The 23953-nt window shown below is 56.8% G+C and overlaps 1 protein-coding gene across 1 annotated transcript in view; it reads right to left on the reverse strand.

The window, feature by feature from the left end:
• Positions 1-1965: 1965 nt before the first annotated feature.
• CASZ1 (castor zinc finger 1) overlaps positions 1966-23953 on the reverse strand; it is an 87826-nt gene continuing 65838 nt past the window's right edge. Inside the window, exons 10-19 of the mRNA XM_038746624.1 lie at positions 21830-21965; positions 20732-20795; positions 19028-19182; positions 18274-18396; positions 16264-16602; positions 14159-14357; positions 13378-13549; positions 7790-7938; positions 7362-7503; positions 1966-3357 (exon numbers count right to left, since the gene is read on the reverse strand). Coding sequence (XP_038602552.1) covers positions 2093-3357; positions 7362-7503; positions 7790-7938; positions 13378-13549; positions 14159-14357; positions 16264-16602; positions 18274-18396; positions 19028-19182; positions 20732-20795; positions 21830-21965 — 2744 coding nt within the window. The 3' untranslated portion in view covers positions 1966-2092. The remainder of the gene's footprint in view (positions 3358-7361; positions 7504-7789; positions 7939-13377; positions 13550-14158; positions 14358-16263; positions 16603-18273; positions 18397-19027; positions 19183-20731; positions 20796-21829; positions 21966-23953) is intronic.

Here is a 23953-nt window from a genome sequence, read left to right on the forward strand (position 1 = left end):
CTCCGTTTTCACGTTTCGGTCCGTCCTGGGACATTTCCCGGAGAGCCAGGCCAACTCCCTTAGTGTTACGTGTTGAGGATGCTCCCCGCCTCCCATCCTGGGGGTGGGCAGCGGCTGCCGGTGGGGAGGGGAGATTGAGAGCGACCCCCGGAGCCGGGCGGCCCGCCCGCCCGATGTCATAGTTGCATCGTTTGGTGGTGGTGATGATGGTGGTGGCCTGGGCCTGCCCGTCCCCGTGAAACCATACCCAACCCACTGTCCTCCCCACCTGAATCCCTCCCCAGCCCCAACCCCCGCCCTCCATCCCACCTCACTGCTGCCACTCAGAACCCGGGCCTCCGGGGCAACGTCCCAACCTGGTGTCGAGGATGGCCCTGCCCGGGGCCGGCAGATGCAGCCGAAGGGTTCCCAGTTGCCCGCCAGAACCCGCCTGCCAAAGTCCTGAGCAATAAATAGCCCCGCGTTGGCACGGGTGGCTCCACGGAACAGCAGGAGGGCCCGGAGTCAGGCCCCTGCTGCCCCGGGGGGCGGGGGGGGGATGGTCCTGTCCCCAGAAACCCTACCCCCGGGCCTCCCGGGAGCCACGGCAGCGCCGGGGGCCAAAGCACCGTCTATTTCCCTGAAGAAGATCCCAGAAACTCAGCTAGAACAGGTTCACTCCACAGCTTTCTGCCTTTCCACCTTCCGATAAACTACAGAACTGTTTCCTCTAGCCTGGTTCTTCCAGGACGGGGCCGGGCCAGACCGGGCCGGCTCTCCCTGCTCCTTCGCCTCCACTTGGACGACCAAACCAAAACGGCCAAGTCCGTCCCCGGGGGCCAGTACCAGAGTGCTGGAGGGGCAAGAGGAAGCCCCCGGGGAGGTTGAAGGAACCAGGAGTCCCAGAGGGAGGGGGGTGGGGCCCCTTCCTTTCACATCGCAATTTAGAGCCATCCTGAGAGGGGGCTTGGGGCTCTCTCTCTCTCTCTCCCTGGCTCGGAGGGCCTCTCCCTTGGCCTGGGGAGAGCAGAGAGGGGCCAGAACCCCAGCAGCACCGGTGGAGGGGAAGGCTGGAACCCACGCTCTAGAAGGAGAGCAGGGCCCGGTCTCCCCCCCGCCCTCCCCCACAACCGTGTCCTCCTCCCGCCCCTGGGGCCCGGCCAAAACCAGGAAGCCGAACGAACGTCTCTGCGCAGAGGGAGCTGGACATATAAATATTCTTTAAAAATGAATAATAATAATAATAATATAATAATAATATTAAAGAGGAAAGATCCTGGATCAAGGGTCTGGAAGAACGGAGTGAGTGCTCCAGCCCCACTGACACTCTTTCATTAATGCTATTTCTGTTTGACAATAAATACCCCTCTTCCCACCATGGCTGTCCGAAGCCCCGCCTCGCCCCGGCCCTCGCTAAGCGCCCGACGGGGAGGCCGAGAGCGACAAGGATCGCAGCCCAGTGGCCCAGGCCAGAGCCGTCTGCCCCAGGGATCGGATCCTGCCTGAGCACTTTGGGGTGGGAAAGAGAGGAGCTTCAGACGCCCGGTTTCCCCCTCCCTCTCTCTGGCCACCCACTCCGCTCCCCAGAGCAGTGGTGGCGGCGGCGGCGGCGAAGTCGGTACGCAATAGCACACGGAAGTCAGTGATCGGGAAAACCCAGGGCGGCCAGTACGACCCCGGCCTCTCCCGGGCCTTATCCCTCCCTCGGCCTCCCCCTCTGGGCCCCCCAAAGTGGTCTGCGGGCTGCTCCACGTGGGGAAGCTCAGCCCCTCCCCGTTTCCCTGGTTCGATGTCACCTGCATAATAAACGACAAGACTCCAGTCACTCTGTAAACATCGCCTGGCCGCACGTGTCTTCCCCCCACCCCCGCATCCCTTCCCCACCCGAAGGCCCGCACACCTCCCCCCTCCCTCCCACTCCCCAGCCGGCCGGCCACCACCCCGAGTGGCCGCCCGCCCGGGTGGGGATTCAAGTCCCTCGCCGCGGTGGGGTGGAGCGGGGGATTCCGGCCTGGCCGGAGGCTCGGGGGCCTCTACTGTATCTCTCTGTCTTCCTTCCTTTAGGAGTTTTGTTTCAAAATTTAAAAACCGGAAACAAATCTTGTCCCGAACGCTACGGAGAGACAGCAGTGGGGGGTGCCGGCTCTCCAGCCGGCCTGGAAGCTTCACTGTGGTTTACGGAAGACGCCTCCTCTCTCTCCCCGGCGCCCTGGGCTCCTGAGGGGTCTGGGAGGGACTCTTCAGAATCCGTGTTCAGATCCTCCTCCTCGTCCTCCTCCTCGTCCTCCTCTTCGTCCTCCTCCCCTTCGTCCTCGTCCTCGTCCTCCTCTTCATCGTCATCCTCCTCATCGTCCTCATCCTCCGCCTCCTCATTCATGTCCTCCTCCTCCTCCTCCTCCTCTTCCTCCTCCTCCTCCTCCTCCTGGGAGGAGTCGCCCACCCCTCTGGAGCTAGAAGCCAGGGCGGCGGGAGCACTCAGGGGGTTGGGGGGGGCGGGACCCTCCTGGGGGGCATCCCCCGGGCCTGGGGTCGGCCCGGGGGTCTCCGGCGGCTTCTTGCTGAGGTCCAGAGAGTCATTGAGGCCAAGGCCGGCCGCGTTCTGGAGGAAGAAGAGGGAGCCGCTGTGGTCAGTGCTGAGGTTGAGGGAGCCGTCCAGGTTGACGGCCGAATCCTGGGGTTCGAACTCCAGGGCGGAGGCGGGGAGCCCCTCGGGGCCGGGGGAGATGGCCGGGAGCTCCCCGCGTTCCTGCTTCTCGTGCTTGCGCTTGTGCGAATCCATCTGCGACATGCCCACCACCGTGTGCTTGCAGCCGGGGTAGGTGCAGTGGAAATGAGAGCACTTGAGCTTGTACTTGCAGTCCGGCACCTCGCAGTCCACGCTGGAGCTGAACTGGCAGAAGCCGGCGGCGCTGATGACGTCCTGCTTGCCGTGGTGCTTGCGGTGGGCCGTCACCTTGGTGCTGTCGGTGCAGCGGAAGCCGCAGCGCAGGCAGTGGAAGTGCGTGCTGTTGCCTGAGAACTGGCAGTCGGGGAAGTGGCAGCTGAGCGACGACTTGAAGCGCTTGAAGTCGTCCAGGACCAGGTTGTCGACGCGGTCGTGGTGCTGGGCGTGTTTGTACATGTGGGTCCGCCCGCAGAACTTGTAGCCGCAGTTCTCCCGCGTGCAGTGGTAATGGGTCACCTTGAGGGAGAACTGGCAGCCGGCGTCCTTGCAGTCCTCGTAGAGGTCGTAGCGCCGGAAGCCCTCTAGCATCATGCCTTCGTCCAGCATCTTGCGCGAGGAGGCCGTCTTGCGGCGCTTCCCGAAGGGCGACATGTCCTCGATGATCCAGAAGCGCTTTTTGGCTCCCGAGGCGGTGGGCATGGTGATGGTGTTCCCTGCGGGCACAGAGAGAAACGGGGTTGGAGGAGTGAAGCGGGCGCAAGCATCGGGGTAGGGGGTGACGACGACGAGGCCCCAGGAGGAGTCAGGGAGTCGCCGTCGGTGGCATACTCTCGTTCCCCACCCCGGCCGGCGCCCTCTCGGCCCGGGGCCACCTCCCCACACCTGGGAGTCCGGCCTCCCTCCGGGCCCACCCCCCGGCAGATGGCCCCCCAACTGGATGGACGCTGGCTCCTGACCGTCGGTGCGGCCCTCTCTTTGAACGGGGGAGTGAAGAAGCCTCGGGGACCTAATTGGAGCTGAAGGGGGAATCTAGGTCGACGGAATGTAATTACCCAAGTTGGACTGCGGCCAGGAGGGCCCCATGATGTGCTCCCGCTAATGAGGGACGGACCGGATCCCTCTCCCGATTAACCCCTGGGTTCCCCGGGTCGGGAGGTGCAGCCTGCCGGGAGAGACCGCCGCTCTCCAGACCAATTTTTAACGTTTTATATTGGCGTATCTTCCCTGCAGCACCCACAATGTCCCGGGCTCAGCTCCGCTCCACTTTCCCAGTCGGGCCAGGTCTCTCCCTCAAACCCAGGCCTGGCTGTTTAACCCTGAAGCGTCCGAGGCGGGTTGACTAGCTAGGGGACGGGGAAGGCCAGGGCCTGGAGAGCGCTGAGGGGGCTTTCATGGGCACTGAGCCCCAACCCTCCTGGGAGGGCAGCTTAGGGGTCGGCACACCATCCCCGGTGGGGGGAGTATGTAGCCTTGGAATGGGCTGCAGGTGAGACTGAGAAGAGGAAAGGTGAGCTGGGGCAGTGGGGGAGGCAGTCCTGGACAGAGGCAACCCAAGAGGGAGGGCGTCAGAGTTGCTACTGAAGAAGGGGAGGAGGAAGAGTAGGAGGAGGGGGAGATGGAAGAGGAGAAGGAGGAGGTCAGGATGTTGGGCAGAAGTCCGGGAACTCAGCTACCAGGTGGCAGGGAAGGGGGAGGCGAGGGAGACTGAGGCCTGGGGCTGGGCAGAAACTGCTATCAGAATCCCTTGAAGAGCCTGATGGGAGAAGCTTCTCCCAGGGTCCTGGTGGGGATGAGGGCAGGGAGCTAGTTGTGGGGGAGGGATTGGCTGGGTCATGGCCCCCCCAGGACATGGCTAGAAATGCTCAGCTCAGCCCAGAACAGCAGGAAGACAGCTCTGCTGGCCAAGGAAAACTGGCTCAAGAGGAGGAAGGGCCCTATGGAAATCCAGAGCATTCAATGAGCCCCGTGACGGCTATGAAAATATCCGTCTTGTCCTTAGATACAGGTGAAACCATGCGCAAACGGGCGTTTCTAGAACTCCCCAGACCCTGTGGCCCCACGGCCAGGGTTACAATAGCCCTTTGTCTCCATGCAGTCCAAGGAGCTTCCTGCTCTATCCAGGTTTCCTCTGCTCTATTGCTTCCAGGTCAGGAGCCCCGGCAAGGGCTGGTGCCACAGCAAGTCGGGGCCAGCTGGGCCTGGGAAAGCTTCAGGCGCAACCGGTAGAGTGTCGCCGCTGCTGGGCGGGCCCTAGCAAAGGAAGAGGGCATCCTGAGATGGGGGTGCTGCAGCGAGGAAACCTGGCAGGTTGGACCCAGGTGTGGCCACCTGCCCTGGAGGTTGACAGGCTGGAAGGCCACCAGACTGTCCTCCAACAGGGATCTTCACACTGATCAGGAGGGCTGGGGGGAAGGAGGGCAGCACAAAGAGCCTGAGCACAGTTCCAGGAGAGCCCTGGCAGCTAATCTTGGGGCCTGGTTCAGATCTCAGGGAGTTTCCTTCCTGGAAAGATGCAGAGGGGTTCCCCCGTTTCCCCCTGACCCCCTTGGGAACCCCTGCTTGGGGAGGCTCTACAGCTCAGACTTCTGATCTGGTCCACCACCAGAAATGTGTGGCCATCGGGGATTTATTTCAGATTGCTTTCTCTCTGCCAGAGGCTACTGTCTGGCTCCAATCCCCCATGCCAACGCTGTCCCTTTGGTTCACCTCTGCCCCCAGCCCGCTGCTACAGTGCTGCTGATGCCAAACCTGGGCAGAGGGCTCTGGACGCCCCGCGCTCCCTGGGCTAGTGGTGGTACTCAGGCCCAGGCCTACGGTGGGGCTTAGTCAGTGGGCCAGGAGGGCCAGTCCCTACACCTGGTGCTACCCCTGGGTGGCCACCTGCAGATGCCCACAGCCCAGCTCCCTCCCTGCCCTGGGCCCTCCTTCTGCAGCAAGGGCAGCAGACCTCCCTTCGTTTAAGCCCTTGGGGTTCGGCTTTGCCGGTGGGGGAAAGGGCTGGATTGGGAGGGGTGGAAGCTCTCTGGGCAGAGACAGAGGACAGGAAGGAAGGTCACTGATGCCAGGCTTGGGCCAGAGGAGAGGCCTCATAGGTACACCAGGCGGCAAGTAAGGGTGCCAGGCTCAGGGCCACAGGTGGGCCTCCCTCTCAGGAGGGAGCTGGAGGGCCGGCGAGGGGTCGGAAGCCTGGCAGGGGCCTTGGCTGGGCAGTTCGGAGGAGTTACCTGCAGCGTCCTGAACTAGGGGGACGTCGCTTTGGACTGGAGTTGGAGTGGCAATGACGGGCGGGAAGCCAGGTGTGCTGGTGGCGGGCATGACAATGCCCCGGCTGGATCCCAGAGTGGCACTGAGCAGAGAGTATGAGAGACAAGACGGAGAGAAGAGGTATGGGAGGGAGGGGAGGGGCGGCCTGAGCAGGGCTGGTGAGAAGGATGGAGGCAGTGGAGGCTGCACAGCGGCGGGGGCAGCCTCGTCCGCAGCGGCCGCAGCAGCAGAAGGAGGAGGAGGAGGAGGAGGAGGAGCAGCCAGGCAGCCTGGAGAAGGTGGAGAAAAGCAGAAAAAAAAAAAAAAAAAGAAAACAAAGAACAAACAAACAAAAAAAGAACCGAAATGAGAAACCCAACAGCGGAAGCAAATACGATGAAAATGGAAATACATTCAGAGATACGGAACAAAACTGGAACAGAGAAGAGATGGAAGGCGGTGACACGGGGTGGGGGGGGCGGAAGGGGGGAGGAGGAGCAGAGCAGGAGAGGGGGGAGTCACGGTGGAAAAACTGGGTGTGGCTGGAGTCAGTGCCCATGACTGAGAAAGGAAACAGTGCCTGACTGGCTGTGACTCCTCCCGATCCTGCCTGTGGTGGGCCTGGGGACTAGGGGCTGGGGGCTGGCCTCCAGCCCTGGCACTGCAGGCGGGTCCAGAAATGGCCCAGAGTCTCCCAGCCCCCAACTTCCTGGCCAGTGTATCTCCTGCGGGGCTGGAGGTGAGCCAGGCCCATTCGCTGTGCCCATTTGAAGGGACAGAAGGACTGTTGGGAGCCCGGACTCCGCAGCCTGAACCCTCACCCTGCCTGGATGGAGAGGGCAGGAGATGCCTTAGGCTTCCCTCGGGTGGGAAAAAGGAGAGAGAAACGGTCTGGGCCCTGTCTCTGGCACACCTCTGATGGCACCCTCGGCTGAGGGTCCAGCCAGCCCTGCCCTCCCTCCGGCACCCAGAAAGTTGGCCTTTCAGCCTGGGCCTGAGGGAGGAAGGGGGCAGCCCCATGTGCGTCTTGGACGCTGACAGACTGATGCCTCGATCCGTGTCCAGAGAAAACGCTGGCAGATGGCATCTGGGCCAAAGCCAGAGTGTGCGGGGGAGCCGGGAGCTCTGGGGGAGAATGTCTGAGAGGGGCCGGGAAGCCGTTCGCATGCCTGGAGACGGACCAAAGAGTCGGAGGACGGCGGCTCCTGCCCGGTCCCGGTTCTACCGTCCCATCCGGCCTGCTCAGCTCCCAGCTGAGAGCCAACTTCTGCAGAAGATGGGACAACTGGGGCTTGGGCCCACAGCCAATCCCCCCTCTCACCTCCCCCAGCCCTGGGCAGGGCAGAGGGCCTGAGTTGAAAGCTCAGAAGTGGCCTGGGGCTGGAGGGGCTGGAGGGGAGGGAGGGGGTTCGGGCGTCTCAGGGCAGCTGAGGGTGATGGTTGGCTCCGTGCCTCTTCCTCCACCCGCACCTACCTGCCGAAGTGCTCTCGTTGCCCACCGGGGTGCTGGAGCAGCTGCGGTCCATGGTGGAGGACTCGGAGGAGACGGCCCCGGGGCTGCAGCCGGTGTAATCCAGGTACTCGTCCGTCTCCGGGTCCAGGAGGCTCTGGGGTCCCTGAAAGGAAGCGGGGGTCCCGGATGAGGCGGGGCTGGGGGCCAGGCTACCGGCCTGGGGGAGGTTTTCATTCCTGGCAGCGTGGCCGATCACCTGGAAGCAAGAGCAGGATGGGGGTCATGCCAGGGCCCTGCGCCCCTGTCCCTGACCACGGGCAGGGGACCGGTTCAGAAGGCACCACCCACCCTGCCCGCACCGGGTCCCAGGTGGGACCCGACTCTCAGTCCGAGCGGGACTGCCGTCGGGAGGGAGGGTGGGGGGGAAGGGCCCTGGGTCCGGGGCTCACCTGAGTGGGGACACGGTCAAAGTTCTTCCCCAGCATCCTCCGCATGTGCTTCCGGGCATGTGATGTCATTTGGTGCTTGAGGAGGAAGGAGAACTGGCAGCCCTCGCGGATGCAGTGAAAGTGGCTGTTGACCTGGTTGTACTTGCAGCCTGTGGACACAGCAGGCCCGGGGACCGTCAGGGGTGGCCAGACTCGGGGGTGAGGAGGGGCTGCTTCCCCAGGGAGGGATGTCCTGGGGGCAGGGCCATGAGTCTCTTTCCCCACTCCTCTCATCCCCGCCGGTGTGAAGTTAAGAAATCCCAGATGGTGTACCTGGGTACTCCTGGGATGGAGAACGCCATAGACACAGACACACACACACTCACATTCTCTCTCTCTTTCTTCCTCCCTCCCTTGGCAAACCCCTGAAAAATACACTAGACTTAGGGAAATTCCCTATGTGTGTTTGCGTTTGATGCCCATTTTGAACACCTAGACCAGTTTGGACATCAAAATTGTTTGGACATCAAAACTATCCCACAGGGTGAGACCAACGGTCCAGTCCATCCAATATGGGGTCTCTGACCATGGTGGTAAAGGACCAAGGGCATTAGGAGCATACGGTCCTTATGGTTTGGGATGTGCCGTTTAATGTGCCATCCAATGTGCTAGCAAACGGCTCTAACAACCTACTTGGATCTCTCAACAATAAACTGTACTGAGATTTTCAGGGTGCTCAATTTCTTGTGCTCTCAAATTCCACATGTGAGCCACCGGCTGGGTGGAAAAATCCTTCCTTCATTTGTTCGGAACTCAGCACCTTCAAGGTTCAAGTCAGGTTGGTCCTCCCATCTTACTGGCTCTACAATCCCATCATCCAACTGGGTACTCAAGACTTTATTTGCTTATTTGTTTTTTTTTTTTTATTTATTGTGTCCATTATTCGTCTCTCACTTTCTCTCAAACATGAAACAGCCACCAATGAATTCAAGCCTACACCCTCCCCTATTAGATTCAAAATTTCCCAAGGGCAGAAAGTGCAGGTTTTACTTTGGTTGGTTTTCTAAGTGTTTAGTACAGTTTTTTATGTCCAAGAATAATTGATTGATTAACTGATTGATTATCAATAATAATAATAATAGTATTTGTTAAGCGCTTACTATGTGTGAAGCACTGTTCTAAGAGTTGAGTAGGAGGTGCACAGTCAATACTGTTGATCTTCACCTTCTAATCAACCCCACCTCCTTGTGGGGAGGGAATGGGTCTAACAACTCTGTTATAGCGCTTAGTAGAGTACTCTGCACACAGTAAGAGCTCAATAAATACCACTGATCAATCTTGACACTGACCCTGAATGAGCATCCAGAAGTCTCCGTGTCACGGGATTTGGTGAACAGCAATCCTGGATTCATCTTTTCCAGGTTATTCTAGGTTTTGTAGTCTTGCCCAGCTCCCCGCTCAGCTTTCATCAAGAGGCTGAAGCATTTCAGACTACACTTCTACAGAAGCTGCTCCACTGCCCCACTCATTGCCAGTTGCTCCTCTGTCTACTTTGGCAAGGGATATTTCACTCTGCTGCCTGGCTCGTTTTCCTAAAAAAAGGTTTGGTTCACATCTCCCCTCTGCTCAAGAACCTCCAGTGGTTGCCCATCTACCTCCACATCAAACAAATTCCTTACCCTCGGTTCATTCATTCATTCAATCGCATCTATTGAGCGCTTACTGTGTGCAGAGCACTGTATTAAGCGCTTGGGAAGTACAAATCGGCAACATGTCAAGACGGTCCCTACCCAACAATGGCCCCACAGTCTAGAAGAATATAAATAAATACAATTACACATATGTACGTAAGTGCTGTGGGGCTGGGAGGGGGAATGAATAACAGATGCAAGACAGGGTGACGCAGAAGGGTGTGAAAGAAAAGGAAGGTTTAGTCAGGGAAGGCCTCTTGGAGGAGATGTGCCTTCGTATATGGCTTTGAATGAGAGTGGGGAGAATAATTGTCTGTCGGATAGGAATAGGGAGGGCATACCAGGCCAGAGGCAGGATGTGAACAAGAGGTCAGAGGCGAGATAGCTTAGATGGAGGTACAGTGAGAAGGCTGTTTTAAGGTATTTGGTCAGCTCCCCCCCACCCCACCTTATCTTGATCATCTCTTCTACCCAACCCACACACTTCAACTCATTCCGACCCCAACTTGATCTTGTCTGTCTTGCCACTGACCCTACGACCTCCCTCCCCCCGCTTCACTGCTGACAGACCAACACTCTCCCGGCTTTCAAAGCCTTATTAAAAGCACATCACCTCCAAGAGGCCTTCCCCGTCTAAACCCTCACTTCTCCTACTCCCTCTCCCTTCGGTGTCGACTATGCACTCAGATCTCCACTCTTTAATCACTTGATATTCACCCACCCTCAGCCCTTAGCAATTATGTACATATGCTTTTATCCTGTCATTTGCCCTATTGGTAATTTATTTTAATGTCTGTCAAGGATCTGGGTTCTAATCCCAGCTCTGTCACTTTTCTGCTGTTGTTACCTTGAGCAAGTCGCTTTAACTTCTCTGTGCCTCAGTTACCTCATCTGTGAGATGAAAATTAAGACTGTGAGCCCCATGTGGGACATGGACTGTGTCCAACCTGATTAGCTTATACCTACCCTAGCACATAGTTCAGTGCCTAGCATTTAGTAAGTGCTTAAACAAACCCATAAAAATCAATCGTATTTATCGAGCACTTACTGTGTGCAGAGCACTGTACTAAGCACTTGGGAGAGTACAAGAGAACAGAGTTGGTAGACATGTTCCCTGCCCAAAAGGAGCTTATAGTCTAAAGGGGGAGATAGACATTAATACAAATAGATTAATATATCTGTACATAAGTGCTGTGGAACTGAGGGTGGGGTGAGTAAAAGGAACAGATTCAAGTGCAAGGGTGACACAGAAGGGAGAGGGAGTAGGGGAAATAAGGACTGACCGCAGGGATCATGTCCACCAACTCTATTGTACTGTAGTCTCCCAAGTGCTTAGTACAGTGCTCTGCACAAGGTAAGTACTCAAGAGAGTTGACTCATTGGTTGAGTGGAAGAGAGCCAGCCTGGATGCCGGCCAGAGGACCGGGGCTCAAGTATGAGCTCCGCCATCAGTCTGCTGCGTGACTGTGACCGTCATTTAACCTCTCTGTACCTCAGTCTCCTCATCTGAAAAATGGGGACAAGGATACCTGCCTTTCTACCTACTTCACAGAGTTGTTGGGAGGGCAAAAATGAGATAAGTAATATGAGCACACTCTGGAGATCAAAGTGGACTCTGGGGATCAAAGTGCACTTTACAAAAACCAAGGGGCTTTGATTATCTTACTATCTTTACTCTGACTTTTGGAAACAAAGTGGCCAGAAGTGCAGGCAGAAATCACTCAGAGCCCACGGAGTTTGAAAACCTTTGCTTTTTTGTTTGGTTTTCAGCAGCTGTCCTGTAGATGCCTAGGATCTCCCTGGCCCTTAGGGCGACCTTAGCATGCACTGGGCCAGTACTTCTAGGGAGCAGTCGTAACTATGAGCTCAGAGCCCGTCATCACCATAATGGAGCTGGCAGGATTCTTTCCCTTGTCACTTTACCTGACACTTGTCAGTCAGTCGGCCGTGTTTATTGAACGTTTACTGAACGCCAAGCACTGCACTAAGTGCTTAGGAGAATATAATATACAATATAATAGAAATGCTCCCTGCCCACGACGATCTTTCATTCTAGAGGGGGAGACAGACTTTAATATAAAGAAATACATTACGGATATGTACATAGGTGCTGTGGGGCTAAGGGAGAGGTGAATAAAGAGAGCAAATCCCAGTGAAAGGGCGATGTAGAAGGGAGTGGGAGAAGAAATGAGGGCTTAGGAAAGGCCTTTTGGAGGAGATGTGTTTTCAATAAGGCTTTGAAGGCTTTGAAGAGTAATGGTCGCCAGGCCAATGAGAGAACACTGACAGTTGCCCAGGTGCCCTCGAGGTGCCCAGCCACCCCAGACGTCTCCACCGGTGGCCTTTGTGCCACCATTCCAGCCAGAGCTCTCGCAGAGGGCCCGGGGGTCCACGCTCAGGACCACGTCTTGCTGCCGAAGCTGCTTCTCCCGGCCACCTGCTCCCAGACTTCCCTCAGAGAAAGCGCGGAGATCTGGCCTCTGTTCCCAGAGATGCAGTTTGTTTAGATGGTGGCACGGCCTACCCCTCTCCACGCTCCGGCCCCTCCCGCCCCATCCACTTGTGCCAGTCTCTGGGTTGCAGAGCAAACAAAGCGGGTGGCGTTGAAACTGTATTGGCAGAGGGCAGGTGAAGACTTGCCCGTTGCCGGGGCAGCGGGCCTAGCTGGGGTCGTGTCTCATCCCCCCGGCTTTGTCTTGCCCCTGCTATCACCTGAAACTCCGAAAGTTGAGTAAATAACAGCAACTGCTGAATATCCTGACATTTGTAAACTGAGCCCAGGTACAGGCCCAGCCACGGAGTGTTGACATCAGTTGCCATGGTTACTAAAGCGGCCTCATCCTCAGCATGAATTCTTTATGAATTAATCGTTGAAGGAGTTTTTTTTTATCCCCTTCCTTTTTCTTTTTCCACCTTTCAGCGCTGACTTTTCAGTGGCTCTCCCCTTCCTGGGAGGTGAGAGGCCTGAGACCAGGAGTAAAGACGCTCTGGGGACAAAACGGGGTGATTATACTGTGGGGCCCTGCTAGAGGATTGTCACCTTAGGAGTGGCAGAGAGGAAGTGCCAGCTTTCGGGGCAACCTTTGCCACATTGACAGTGGAAGACAAAAGCCCTCCCAAGCCTGCCTCCCACCCCTGGACTTCTGGATAGATTCCTTCCACCCTCTGAGCCAATCCTGGGATGGAGGAATCTGGCTTTGCCACGCGGGTGCTCTCTGAGGTCGCGTCCTCCCAGAGCCCCTTGCTGAGTTTTACTCAGACCCCTTTCTTCCTAGGTTAGTGCTGTTTGGACATCCCGCTGAAGGCTAGACTGTAAACTCCTTGTGGACAGGACACGTCTACCAAGTCTGTAATAGTGTGCTCTCCCAAGTGCTTAGCTACAGTGCTCTGCACACAGTGAGTGCTCAATAAAAATGACTGATTGAAGCCACGGCCCCAGCAGCGTGAACTTGAATAGGCCACTAAGGGTCCCCAGGCCCTGGAGCCTGAGCTGCTTAAATTGTCCCGAGCATCAGCACGGAGACCCAGGTGATAGACCCCAGAGGCTGAACAGATTCTCTGGCCTGCCTGAAGGAGCTCAAACCTTAGCAGGAAGAGGGGCTCATCAGGTTTTGCTCCCGGGGGTGCCTGACGTGAGAGGTGGCACCTGGAGTAACGCCTCCACTTTGAAGAAGATGCCCAGGGCAGACACTGGCCCTATGGGAAGAAGTTCTACTGCTACATATGAAGATGGCAGCACCGGTCACTATTGCCACCTCTCCCATCGGCTCAACCATGCTCACGTGACCAATCAATCACTCATTAGTATCTAATGAGCACCTACTAGGTGCCCAGCACTGTACTCAGCACTTGGAAGAGATCCCACCCGACTGGCTTGAAGATCTCTGCAGAGAGCAACCCCGGGATTGGGTGACTTACCTAGCCTGCCGCACTCCTCCCGCTTGGTGAAGTATTTGAATCCGTTGGCTGCCCGCCGCTCAGCTTTCTCATGCTTCTTCACGTGCCAGGGCAACTTGGTGGTGATGTTGGTCACAAAATAACACCCAGGCCGGAGACAGTGGTAATGCCCTCGCATCCGGAACTCACAGTGCTGATGGATATGGCGAAGCCGGGTGAGGGTGAAGGGGTGGGCAGAGAGGGGGAAAACAGCTGGGTTAAACCGACGAAAAACCAAGTCTCAGCTTCCTACGGTCGTCGCCTGGCTAATATCCATCCTCTTACCGCCCTTTTACTGTTCTTATTTCACTCAGTGCTTCAGTGGGGCCATCTTAGCCCGGACCGGAGGAACTGGTTAAGCTCAGTGCGGCTTTCCCAGGTCCTGAGTACCTTGCCAATCACTAGTCATCACTGACTAGCCCCAAAGGCCCAGCTGGCCTATGCCCAGCCCGAGAGTGTATGGGTGGATGGCTCTGGGACCTTTGGCACCAACTCCGGGCTTGGCATGGTCCAACTGAAGGGATGATGCAAGAAATGGAGCTTCCCCTCTGCCTCTGGGTGGATGACTCTTCCGTCTCCACCGTTCCCAGCTCTGTCTTATCCTCCTGAGCCTCTGCTGCCCGATTGGCCTCCCGGCACCGCCCCTGCCCACCCACCCCCTTGGCACCCCCTTGGCACCGCCCCCTCCCCTGAGTCCTGGCAGCAGGTCTGCTAAGTTTCAGGCCCCACCACCACCCCCGCCCTCCGCAGCGGGCTGGCTCACCTGGTTGGGACAGAGACACTGCAGGGAGTAGTAGGCAAACTGGTCTCGCACGTTCACCAGGTTGTTGTTGGGGTTGATGTGGTCCAGACAGTGGGACTCGGCCTTGCCCGAAGTCTTGCAGACGTACTTGCAGTTCCCAAAGAGACAGTGGAAGTGGAACTTGTTGGCGTACTTGCAGTCGGTCGCGAGGCAGGGGTCGCTGGAAGAGTCACAAACCCGACGGGTCAACTGGCGTGCCCCGCCCCCATTCCGCGCCCCTCAGAGAGGGGTCAGTTCCCTCCAGGCCACCCTTCGCCACAGCCAGAGTTAGCATGACCCACTGGGGCAGGCCTTGAGCCACCTTTGGCTTTGATAGGGAGGTGCCGCTGGCAGAGACTACAAATCCCAGCAAGCCATATTACATCTGATCGGGCCATTATCGCAGCTTGGATATCGCACATTGCGTGGGTTGCCGAGAGCACTGCATGCCGGGACGTGTAGTCATTTAGGCCGCACCTCCGCCATGATAGATAAGAGCGGCTGCAATCAGTTCTTGGATATGAAAATGAGGGTGAGCACCACCAGAACTTGGCAGGGCGTCAAGGAGACTCTGGTTGGCACAGGCCGGGCATTTCCCTGATGGGCCCTTTTCCCAAAATGCTCCATCATCTCCACCCAGTTTTAGACCCTTCCTGGTCTTCCCAGATGGAGGTTCCCACCCATGACTAGCCCAGTCCTCCCCTGAGACTGGGGGCGGCGGGGAGGGGAGAGAGGGTGGGGATATGCTCCCTTTGGGACCTCACCAACAGACAGAGAGGAAGGGCACAGATAATCCATGAAAAACCAAGGCCCTAGCCTAGCCCCAGGGGAAAGGGGTGCTCCCCTTGTTGGGCATTTGGCCCAGGGTGGAATGATTGAGCAGGCAGGCTCACTGTTTCTAGGGTGTGACTCTGATCACTGATTCCCCCTCCACCCGCAGCACCCCCCACTCCCTTGGCTTGCTCACAGAGGGAGGTCGCCTTTAACTCATTTGCTGCATATTTTCTTCCAATGTATTACTTTTATTGAGAACAGGAAGTCAGGGTGCACAGTTGTAGTAGGTACGGAGTCACCATTCCCGCCGCAAGAAGTCACCATCCCCTACCAGGGGAAGCCGGAGGGCAGGGGAGGGGGAGATGGGGAGGGGACTGCTCGACACCCTGGAACCCAGAGCAAACCCCCAGACATCTGCTGAGAAGGGAAGGTCTCAGTCCATCCTGAACCAGCCCCTCCTATTCATGCTCTCTCTCAAGGATTCAGAGACCCCAGCCTGTCCTCAGACCTCCGGCTGCCCCGGGAGGATGGGCGTCCTGCAGGTCAGGGGGAACTACTGAGGTGGTAGGGATGGAAGGATGGCGCAAGGCGGGCACCTTCCCTCTCCCTGTCTATGGGAGGGCAGCAGATGACAAACACCTGAACTAGGGCAGCTTCCTGAATGCACAGCCCCAGCAATGGATCTCTTAGCCCAGTCTCTGTTTGAGCTCGGTCGCCCCTGCATCACTGATCCCATCAACACCCCCTCTGGGCAGGGGCTCCAGCCAGTGGCGGGGGGGGGGGGCAGAGAGTGGGGATGGTGTATGGCAATCCACTTTCTCACTAACGAATTTCATCCTCAAGTTCTGATGCCCGATCTAGGAAGCGAGAATGATGGCAGCAATGTCTCTAGCTAGGAAGAATGGAGGAGAACTAGCCATTCACCTTTGCACTTGGATTTTCCACCCTTTATTCACCCTTCCATCAGCACCTATGTACAGATCTGTAATTTATTTATGCATGTTAATGTCTGTCTTCCCCTCTAGACTGTAAACTCACTGTGGGCAGGGAATGTGTCTATCGACATATTTTCCCAAGCGCTAAGTGCAGTGCTTTGCACAAAGTACATGCTCAATAAATATAACGATTGATCAGGTGGCTGGGACAGCTGACGGGTTCGGCTGAGCTGACTCAGAAGGGAGAAGGCGGGGAGAGGCTGCACTAAGCCGTCTCCTCAAGCCCGTACTCCCGGGTCAGGAGGGGGATGAGAGGATTTGGGGTGGGGGGAGAGGGACCGGCACCATGCTACCGTCCTGCTCGCCTGAGGAACTCACTTCTCCTGGAACTGCAGGAATCCTGGTTTGACTTGGGGCTTGGCGTTCTCTAGGGACGTCGTTGCCAAAGGCGAAGCCGCCAGGCTAGGCACTGATGCTGGAAGTGGAGGCATCTGGGGTATGGTGGAAGCCAGCTGCTTCCAGGCGAGGAGTGTGGGGGCGGAGGGCAGCGGAGCCGGACTGGGAGCGGGCCCCTCCAGGGTGGAAGTCACAGCTGCTGAAGGTGCAGGAGGCGACGATGGGGCTAGGGAAGCCTTGGTGTCAGTGGCGGCCGAGAGAGGGAAGGAAGAATCGGCGGCATTTCCTTTCACGGCTCCTCCCTCTGTGCGGAAGTGGAAGCTGTGGGAGGTGGGAAGATCTCAGGTGAGAAAGTGAGGGTGGCCTGGCTCCTCTCTTTGGCTCAGACGCCTCCGCTGACTTGGGAAGATGAGGGATGTGTCGGTTATATGTGTCTGTTATATTTTATACTGTCTCTCCCGAGTGCTTAGTAAAGTGCTCTGCACAAAGTAAGCACTCAACAAATACAATAGACAGACTAACTGACTGAGAGGGCCCTAGTCTTGCTCAGAAGGTAGTCTAGGTATGCTTGGCCTGGGCTCCCTGGGCTCCCTGGCTCCCGCTGAGCCAGGTGACAGCACGGGGCCCAGCCCTGAGGAGGTGGGTGGGTCCCGGGTTGAAGCTGCTTCCATGGAAGCAGTTGTCCTTGTTCTGGGCTCTCCCTGGGGGTCCAGGGCCTGAATGGCCATCTCTTGACCTAGCTCTGTCGCCTCTCTCTCGGGAATGATACCAGAAGGTAGGGCAATGCTCAACCGCCCCACACACGTGTGCTTGCGTGTACCTATGTGTCCCTCCCATGTGTGCCTTCATGTGCCCACGTATGCCTACAAGTACCCATACTGCATGTAAGTGCCCAGGTACCTACTTTGGTCCCTGTGTCCATGCACGTGCCCTGCGGGTGCCTCTGTGGGCATTCTGAGCCCCTTCTCAGAAGAGACGCTGGAATCGGGGGCAGCTCTCAGGGAAGGCACCAATTCATCCCCATCCCCACAGGAGGGTCTATTTGAACACAGTGGTGGGATCTGGGGCCAGCTTGGGCGGTCCCCCTCCATGGGCTTGGCCGGCTCCTTCCCTCAGGGTCCCGGCTGGGAAGGGAGGCCGAACCCCAATCTGTCCACAAACCTTCCCCAGCGTGTCCTAGAGGTGAGAACTTGGGCCTGAGAGTTAGAAGACCTGGATTCTAATCCCAACTCTGCCACGTGTCTACTGTGTGACCTTGGGCAAGTCACCTCATTTCTCAGGGCCTCAGTTACCTCATCTAAAAAATGGGAATTAAGACTGTGAGTCCCCTGTGGGACAGAGATTGTGTCCACCCTGATTCCATGTATCTACCCCACTGCTTATTTCAGTGCCTGACACATGGTAAGCGTTTAACAAACACCCTTAAAAAAATAAAAGGTCAGAGCCTGACGTGAGTTTTTAACTCTGTCCACCCCGACCGATTGAGAGGTTGACGGTGGCCAGCCCGGGGCTCACTGGCTTCCCTCTACTCCCCGGGATCCCGTGACCTGGACTCCGGCCAGCAGCGCAGGGTCTAGGGACCTGACAGGGAGTGTGAGGGCCCTGGCCGAGGACCCGGGGAGAGCAGCTTGATATGCTCTTGAACTCCATCCAGCCCTGGCCAGGCAGAGAGGGCCTCAGGCTTCAGCAGCTAGGTGGCCAGAGTTCTACTGGGAGAGGTACCCAGTTCGGTCCCTTAGGTCCCCGACTTCCCAATCGGCCTGGTGTGGACCACTTTGCCCCCGCTAACTCCCCCAGCCCTTCCATAGGCACCACCAAGGTGGGCTGCTGACCACAACCCTGGGACAAAGGCAAAGGGGTGGCTTGGCCTCGGGTCTGGAGACCACATGGAGCCTGGTGATGCTCTCTGAACTTGTTGGTGGCACGGAAGCCCATTCTCCCCCTGCCCGGGGGCCTGAGCTCTCCCCCAGACCCGCAGCGTCCCCAACTCACTTGGCGTGTTTGATGGCCCCATCCACAGTGCTGAAGAGGGCCCCACATTCCTCCACCACACAGTGGAAATGGGCCTTGTGCAGGAAGTCACAGTGGGCATCGCAGAAATCCTTGGTGCCGAACCTAGCGGAACAGTGAAATCCCCGAGATGGTGACGGTGCTCAGAGCCCGAGGAGGCTGGGGTGGCAAGAAAGCCCTGTGGCTTAATAGGGCCCCCAACTCCTATCCAGGAGCCCAGGGAGAAGAAACCAGAGAGAATTTCCCTTGCAGGAAGGAGCTGGGTGCCCAACCTGCCCTTCAGGGTGGGTGAACACATTTGTCTCCCTCTATAAGGAAATTCTGTCCGGTATGTGTATGTGGGACAGTGTATGTGTATATGAGGGGTGGTGGGCACATCCCCTCCCAGTCCCTCCACTGACTGGCCCCTAACAACGGCTCCTGTCAGAGCTGGGGCTGTTGCGGGTAAAGCAGTCCTTCTCTGACTGACCGCCAGCCAGCCTGTTGTTCGTTACGGCTCCTCAGCCACCAGCCGGGGCGGCCAAGTTCAAGTGGAACTAAGTGGGCTTGAACCCACGCGCTGCTACTTTGGAAACCACTGTTACAGTTGCATCTGGGGGAGGAGCGCTCTTTTGGCCAGAACGGCTCCCCTGCTCCTCCCCAGCCTCCTGCTGTCCCATCCTGACTCCTTCCTGACCTCCCCAAGCTCCTCCCCTGTTCCCTCCCACCGGCACATCCCCGATCCGTCCCTCCTTACTTGCGGAGGTAGGCCTTCCAAGGCTCTGACAGCTTCTCCTGCACCAAGGCCTTCACCGCCTTGCCCAGGTACGGCGCGGCCTCTGCGGGCTGACTGCCATCCGCTTCCGCCTTGATGCTGAGCAGACTGCCGAGGTTGGGGTTGGCCTGGGACATCTGCGGTGGGGACAGGGGCAGAGGTGTGATTGGAGGGGCAAGTTCTCCCTAGGGAAGGGGTGGGAGGCCATCAGGGGGGAAACGGTGGTGGAGAGGGCCCTGACTTCAGTTTCTAGTTAATCCCCACATAAAGGAGGACGGCCAGCAAAGATGAGCCCTGTTCAACAAGGCTTGATGTTAGGCTCAGAGTGTTCCTCCTCTGATCCTTCGTCACCCGCACACAGGCAAGGGAGGGATTGTGATGTTCCATCGCTGTAGCAGCACGTGGTGGATAGCTATGCCTAAGCTCTATGACTGCTCCCTCAACAAAATCCCGCCAATGCTGCTGAGCCAACGGGAGATCCCACCCTGAGGTTGGGCTTCGGGAGAGGGGGAATGCCTTTCCATCCCGCCTGTCTTTCCTCCAGACCCGAGGCTCCCCAGTTATTTTCCTGTCAGAGATTTTCCTTCTAATGACATTCGAGAGGCGGGAGGGCGGTGGGAGGGTCAGGGAGGGGGACCCCTATGGCTCCTCAAAAACAAGAGAAAGCACATAAAAGCAAAGAGGGAGAGTCCCATGGGGAGGATGAGGATGTACACACATAACCAGGCGGGTGAGAAAGAAATCGGGTGGAAGGATCAACTGCCCAGGGAAGAGAGGAAAACTGTTGGCAGAGGAAAAGAGAGAGAGAGAGAGAGAGAGAGAGAGAGAGAGAGAGAGAGAGAAAGAGAGAGAGAGAGAGAGAGAGAGGAAAAAGCAACAAAAGAGGGTGAAAAGGGAAGGGAGTAAAAGGGCAAGTCGCTAAAGCCCCTTAGCACAAAGGGAGATGAGGGGAGGAAAACTCGGAGGCATGTGACTCTCTCTCAGAAAGCTTGGGCCTGGCTGACTAGCCGGGCTGCGCTGGGCCCCGGAGGGCAGACCCACCTGCCCCTCCGCCCATCAACAAAACTCGGGAATCAAATGAGGCCCAGGAGCTGGGCTGCTCACTAATGCAGTTGTGTACAGTAACCAAATTAATCTGCTAGAGTAAAATTTATCATGTGAAGGGGAAAAATATATTTGAGATGATGTATAATTTAAAAAGACCCTGCATTATTTAAAATAAATATTCCGGAGCGCCCTATCCGAAAGGCGTCCGAGACCATTACTCACACCCCGAAAAGTGAAAATTGATGCTTTGCTCCCACTTCTGTCCCTCCTCCTCCTTCATTTTTTATTTTTTTTAAACAAACAAACAAAAAATAGTAAATAAATAAATAAATAAAATTAATAACTAAGAGAGAAAGAAGTTGGAGGACTCAGAAAAAGCTTTCGGAACCCTCCATCTGAAGGGAAAAAAAAGGTGTCAGAGGCTGGGATATATTTCTTCAGCCAGTTCATTAAATTAATTTGTAAGCAGTGGCTCTGAAATTATACCCGATGAAAAATGGCCTCAAAATTTAAATGGTACAAACTCATCTTATTAGAGGCAAAACATTAAAAAACAAACACATCCCCCCCCACCCTCCCAGTGTCGCTTTAATTTCTCTTGGTGGGGGGAATGGAAGGCGTGTGATGGATGGCTCTTACCTTATTCATAAGCGAGGATAAAAGAGATGAATTTGCCGCGACTGTGTGGCCATTTGATTCATTACTGGAACACACAAACCAACGGGCTTTCGTTAGGATGCGTACAGGAGGTTGGAGCCCAGAGATGAATTCCCTCCTGGGATCCTCTCCCTCCCTTGTCCATCCCCTACAGAGCGGGAGGAGGAGGGGATCCTGGGAGTCAGGGTGCAGGCCCAGGGCCCCCCTGGCAGCTTTCTCTAGCAGGCGGTGGGACCCCTCTGTATCCTCCACCCTCATTCCCAACTCCACTGGCTGGGATTCCGGGCTGAGGCCCGCTGCTCTCTGCCTGAACCCGGGGGCGGGGGGGTGGTATGCAAGGGCCGGCCGGCCCTGCCTCTCCCAAGCCTGCTCTTTTCCTCTCTCCTTTCGCTTCCTCACCCCTCTCATTCCACTCCAAAGTACACTCAAACCCATCACAGTCCCACTCCAGCCACATTGATTCCAAACAGGCCAGTGCTTCCTGCTGGGTCCGAGCCCGGGGACCTTGTTTTCTTAATGGTTTTTGTTTAGTGCTTCCTATGTGCCAGGCACTGTACTTAGATACAAGCTAATCAGGTTGGACACAGTCACTGTTCCACAAGGGACTCACAGTCTTCACCCCTATTTTACAGATGAGGTCACTGAGACACAGAGAAGTGAAGTGACTTGCGCAAATTCACCCAGCAGACAAGTGGCGGAGCCGGGATTAGAACCCCGGTCCTTCTGACTGGCAGGCCATGCTGCTTCTCAAGCTGGGCTCACTCAGATCCCTTGACCCACTGGTAAATCTCCCACCTCCACCTCTTCTCCGCCGCCCTGCCCCTGCAAATTGCCAGGGAAATCCAGCCAGAAGTGCTGAGCTCTCCTGCTGCATCCTGGCCCAGGTCTGCTACTCAGCCATTTCAAGGGCCTCGTTTCCTGAAAGGACAAATCCAACTTGTCCCCTTTCTGGACTCCTCGCAAGGCTTCAGCTAAGAATCTGGCGCCCTGGAGTGCTCTTCGGAAGGCCGCCTCGGCGTCGGGCTGGGCCGGCCCGAGCAGACAGACCCTGGCCCGTCAAGCGGGAACGGCACTTCTCACCTGTGCTCCTTGACACTTAGGTTCAGACTGCGCTCCTGCAAGGTCTCCTGTGAGCCGGCTGCCACAGCACCCTCGCCCGACTCCTGCTTTACCTGTGGCGGAGGGAACCGCCCCGGGGTGGTCTGATGCCCATTGCCTGTGGAGAGTGGGACGACACGGTTAAGACGAGGGACAAGGGGGCATGGCAGGCGGGAGCTGTGAATGGTCTCAACAAGGCCTCAAATACCTGGAGACGAGAGAGGATGCCAAGGGTGGGCGAGGGCTGGGGAGAGAGGAGGATGACAGAGTGAGGGAAGGCCTTTCGGGCTCCTTCTGTTCCCCAGCCCCCCGTGGAGGTTGAGGGGGAGAAGGAGGGAAGAGGGTTGGGAGAGACAGCAGAGAGCGGGCCTGGCTGCTGGTCAGCGATTCTCCCCCATTGACATGATTGCTTGTGACTCTCCCCCCTGCATGGCAATTCTTCAAGTGATAATTATTGCAAAATTATGTCAAAGTTGTCCGGGCTCTGGGCCTCATAGAGGAGAAGGGCGGGAGGCTAGGGAGGGGGGACGGGGGCTGGGTGGGGGGGCCCCACTTCATTTTCTCCACCAACTGTCATAACTAATTTGCGGGGCTGCCGCTTAAGCGTTTATTAAAGACTCTGTTAATGCTGAGGAAAAGTGGCAGATCTAGACTGGTAGTCAAGCCCCCTTCCCCGTTCCCGCCGTTGCTGTGGTGACGGGTCGGCGTTCCACTGAGCATGCCCGGGAGGAACATCTGCTGTGTCAGGGCTATCGAAACTGACAGCCAATCAGATCGGTTCAAACTGCGTGACCTCTCCCATCAAACCATCCCAGGGAACAGGGGGTTTGAGGGACAGGTCGTGGCGGGAGTCAGGTTTGGTCCGGGGGGATGGATGGGAGCCGGCGTGTGAGTGTGAGTGGGGTGGGAAGGATGGAGCGGAGAAGAGGAGAGGGGGGAATAAAGAGGAAAGCGGGAAAGAGAAGTTGCTGACAGGAACATGTCCACTGAGCCTTTTTCCACAATCCCCAAGTGACTAAAATATTAATTTACCCCGAGGCACTACAGCTGACGGCGAACTGTTTCACAGACAGCAAGTGGCATTTTATTAAAAAATAAAGGAAAATGGTTCCCTCTGTGACCTTTCTGTTTGGGGAAAGTTTTTTTTTTTTTAAAGAAAAAAAAGTAAGTGAAAGTTTTGGCTTTATGGTTGTTTTTGTCCACCTCCGTCTCCTCTCACATCCCCCATCCACCTGTGGGCAGGGAAGGGGGAGGGCAGTGAGGGAGGGAAGGATTTGGTTCCAGTCTCGGTTGCCCTCCGGGCAATCTTGGTTACTTCTTGGGCTCTTCTTGTCAACTGGCAAGGGAGCCTGGCCCTCCCTGGCTATGGGGCTATAGGTTCTTAGGGAATGGTAGCCAGGTGGGGCCTGGAGTACAGAGTTAGATGTTTTGTGCCTTCCCGTCTCCTTAGACCCTACTGACTCTGAGGAGGGGCAAGGGGAAAGGAGTACAGTGTTCTGCACACAATAAGTGCTCGATAAATACTACTGATTGATTTGGGGAGCAGGGGAAACTGTCAGAAAGAGGTCCCAGAAGGGTGGGTGCCCAGGGGAGGCTCAGAATGGCCAAGAGACTTAGTTGCGCCAAGCAAATGACACACTGAATTAGAAAAGGCACCATCAAGGACTTTCACTCCCCCAAAGACTTACGCCTCCCCCTTCTACCTCCACCACCCAATGGTCCATAGATCTCTGGACCTTAGCCAGGACTCAATTCTGGACTTCTTTAAGTCCTGAGAAGGGGAGTGGGGAGCAGTTTCTGGAGGAAGTGGGGGAATGGCAGCCAGAGACCAACACCCTCCAAGGACAACTGCGGCTTCATGACCCAGCTCAGCCCCTCAACAGACCAAGGATGTTAGGACGTGTGCTCAGACGGTCCCATGAGCACCTCGGGCCCCCTCCCCAGAGGTGAGGGACTGGAGGTTTCTGGGTGAAATGGCCAGTAGGAAGGTTTGCTCACCTCTGAAGGGAGGGAAGAACAGAGGAGAGGCCAATTCCAGAGGTGGCGAAGTACAATGCTAGAGCCAAGTAGTTCACTATTCATTGCGGGCAGGAAATGTGTGTGTCA

The sequence above is a fragment of the Tachyglossus aculeatus genome, chromosome 5 (genome assembly GCF_015852505.1).
Source record: "Tachyglossus aculeatus isolate mTacAcu1 chromosome 5, mTacAcu1.pri, whole genome shotgun sequence".
Lineage (NCBI taxonomy): Eukaryota > Metazoa > Chordata > Mammalia > Monotremata > Tachyglossidae > Tachyglossus > Tachyglossus aculeatus.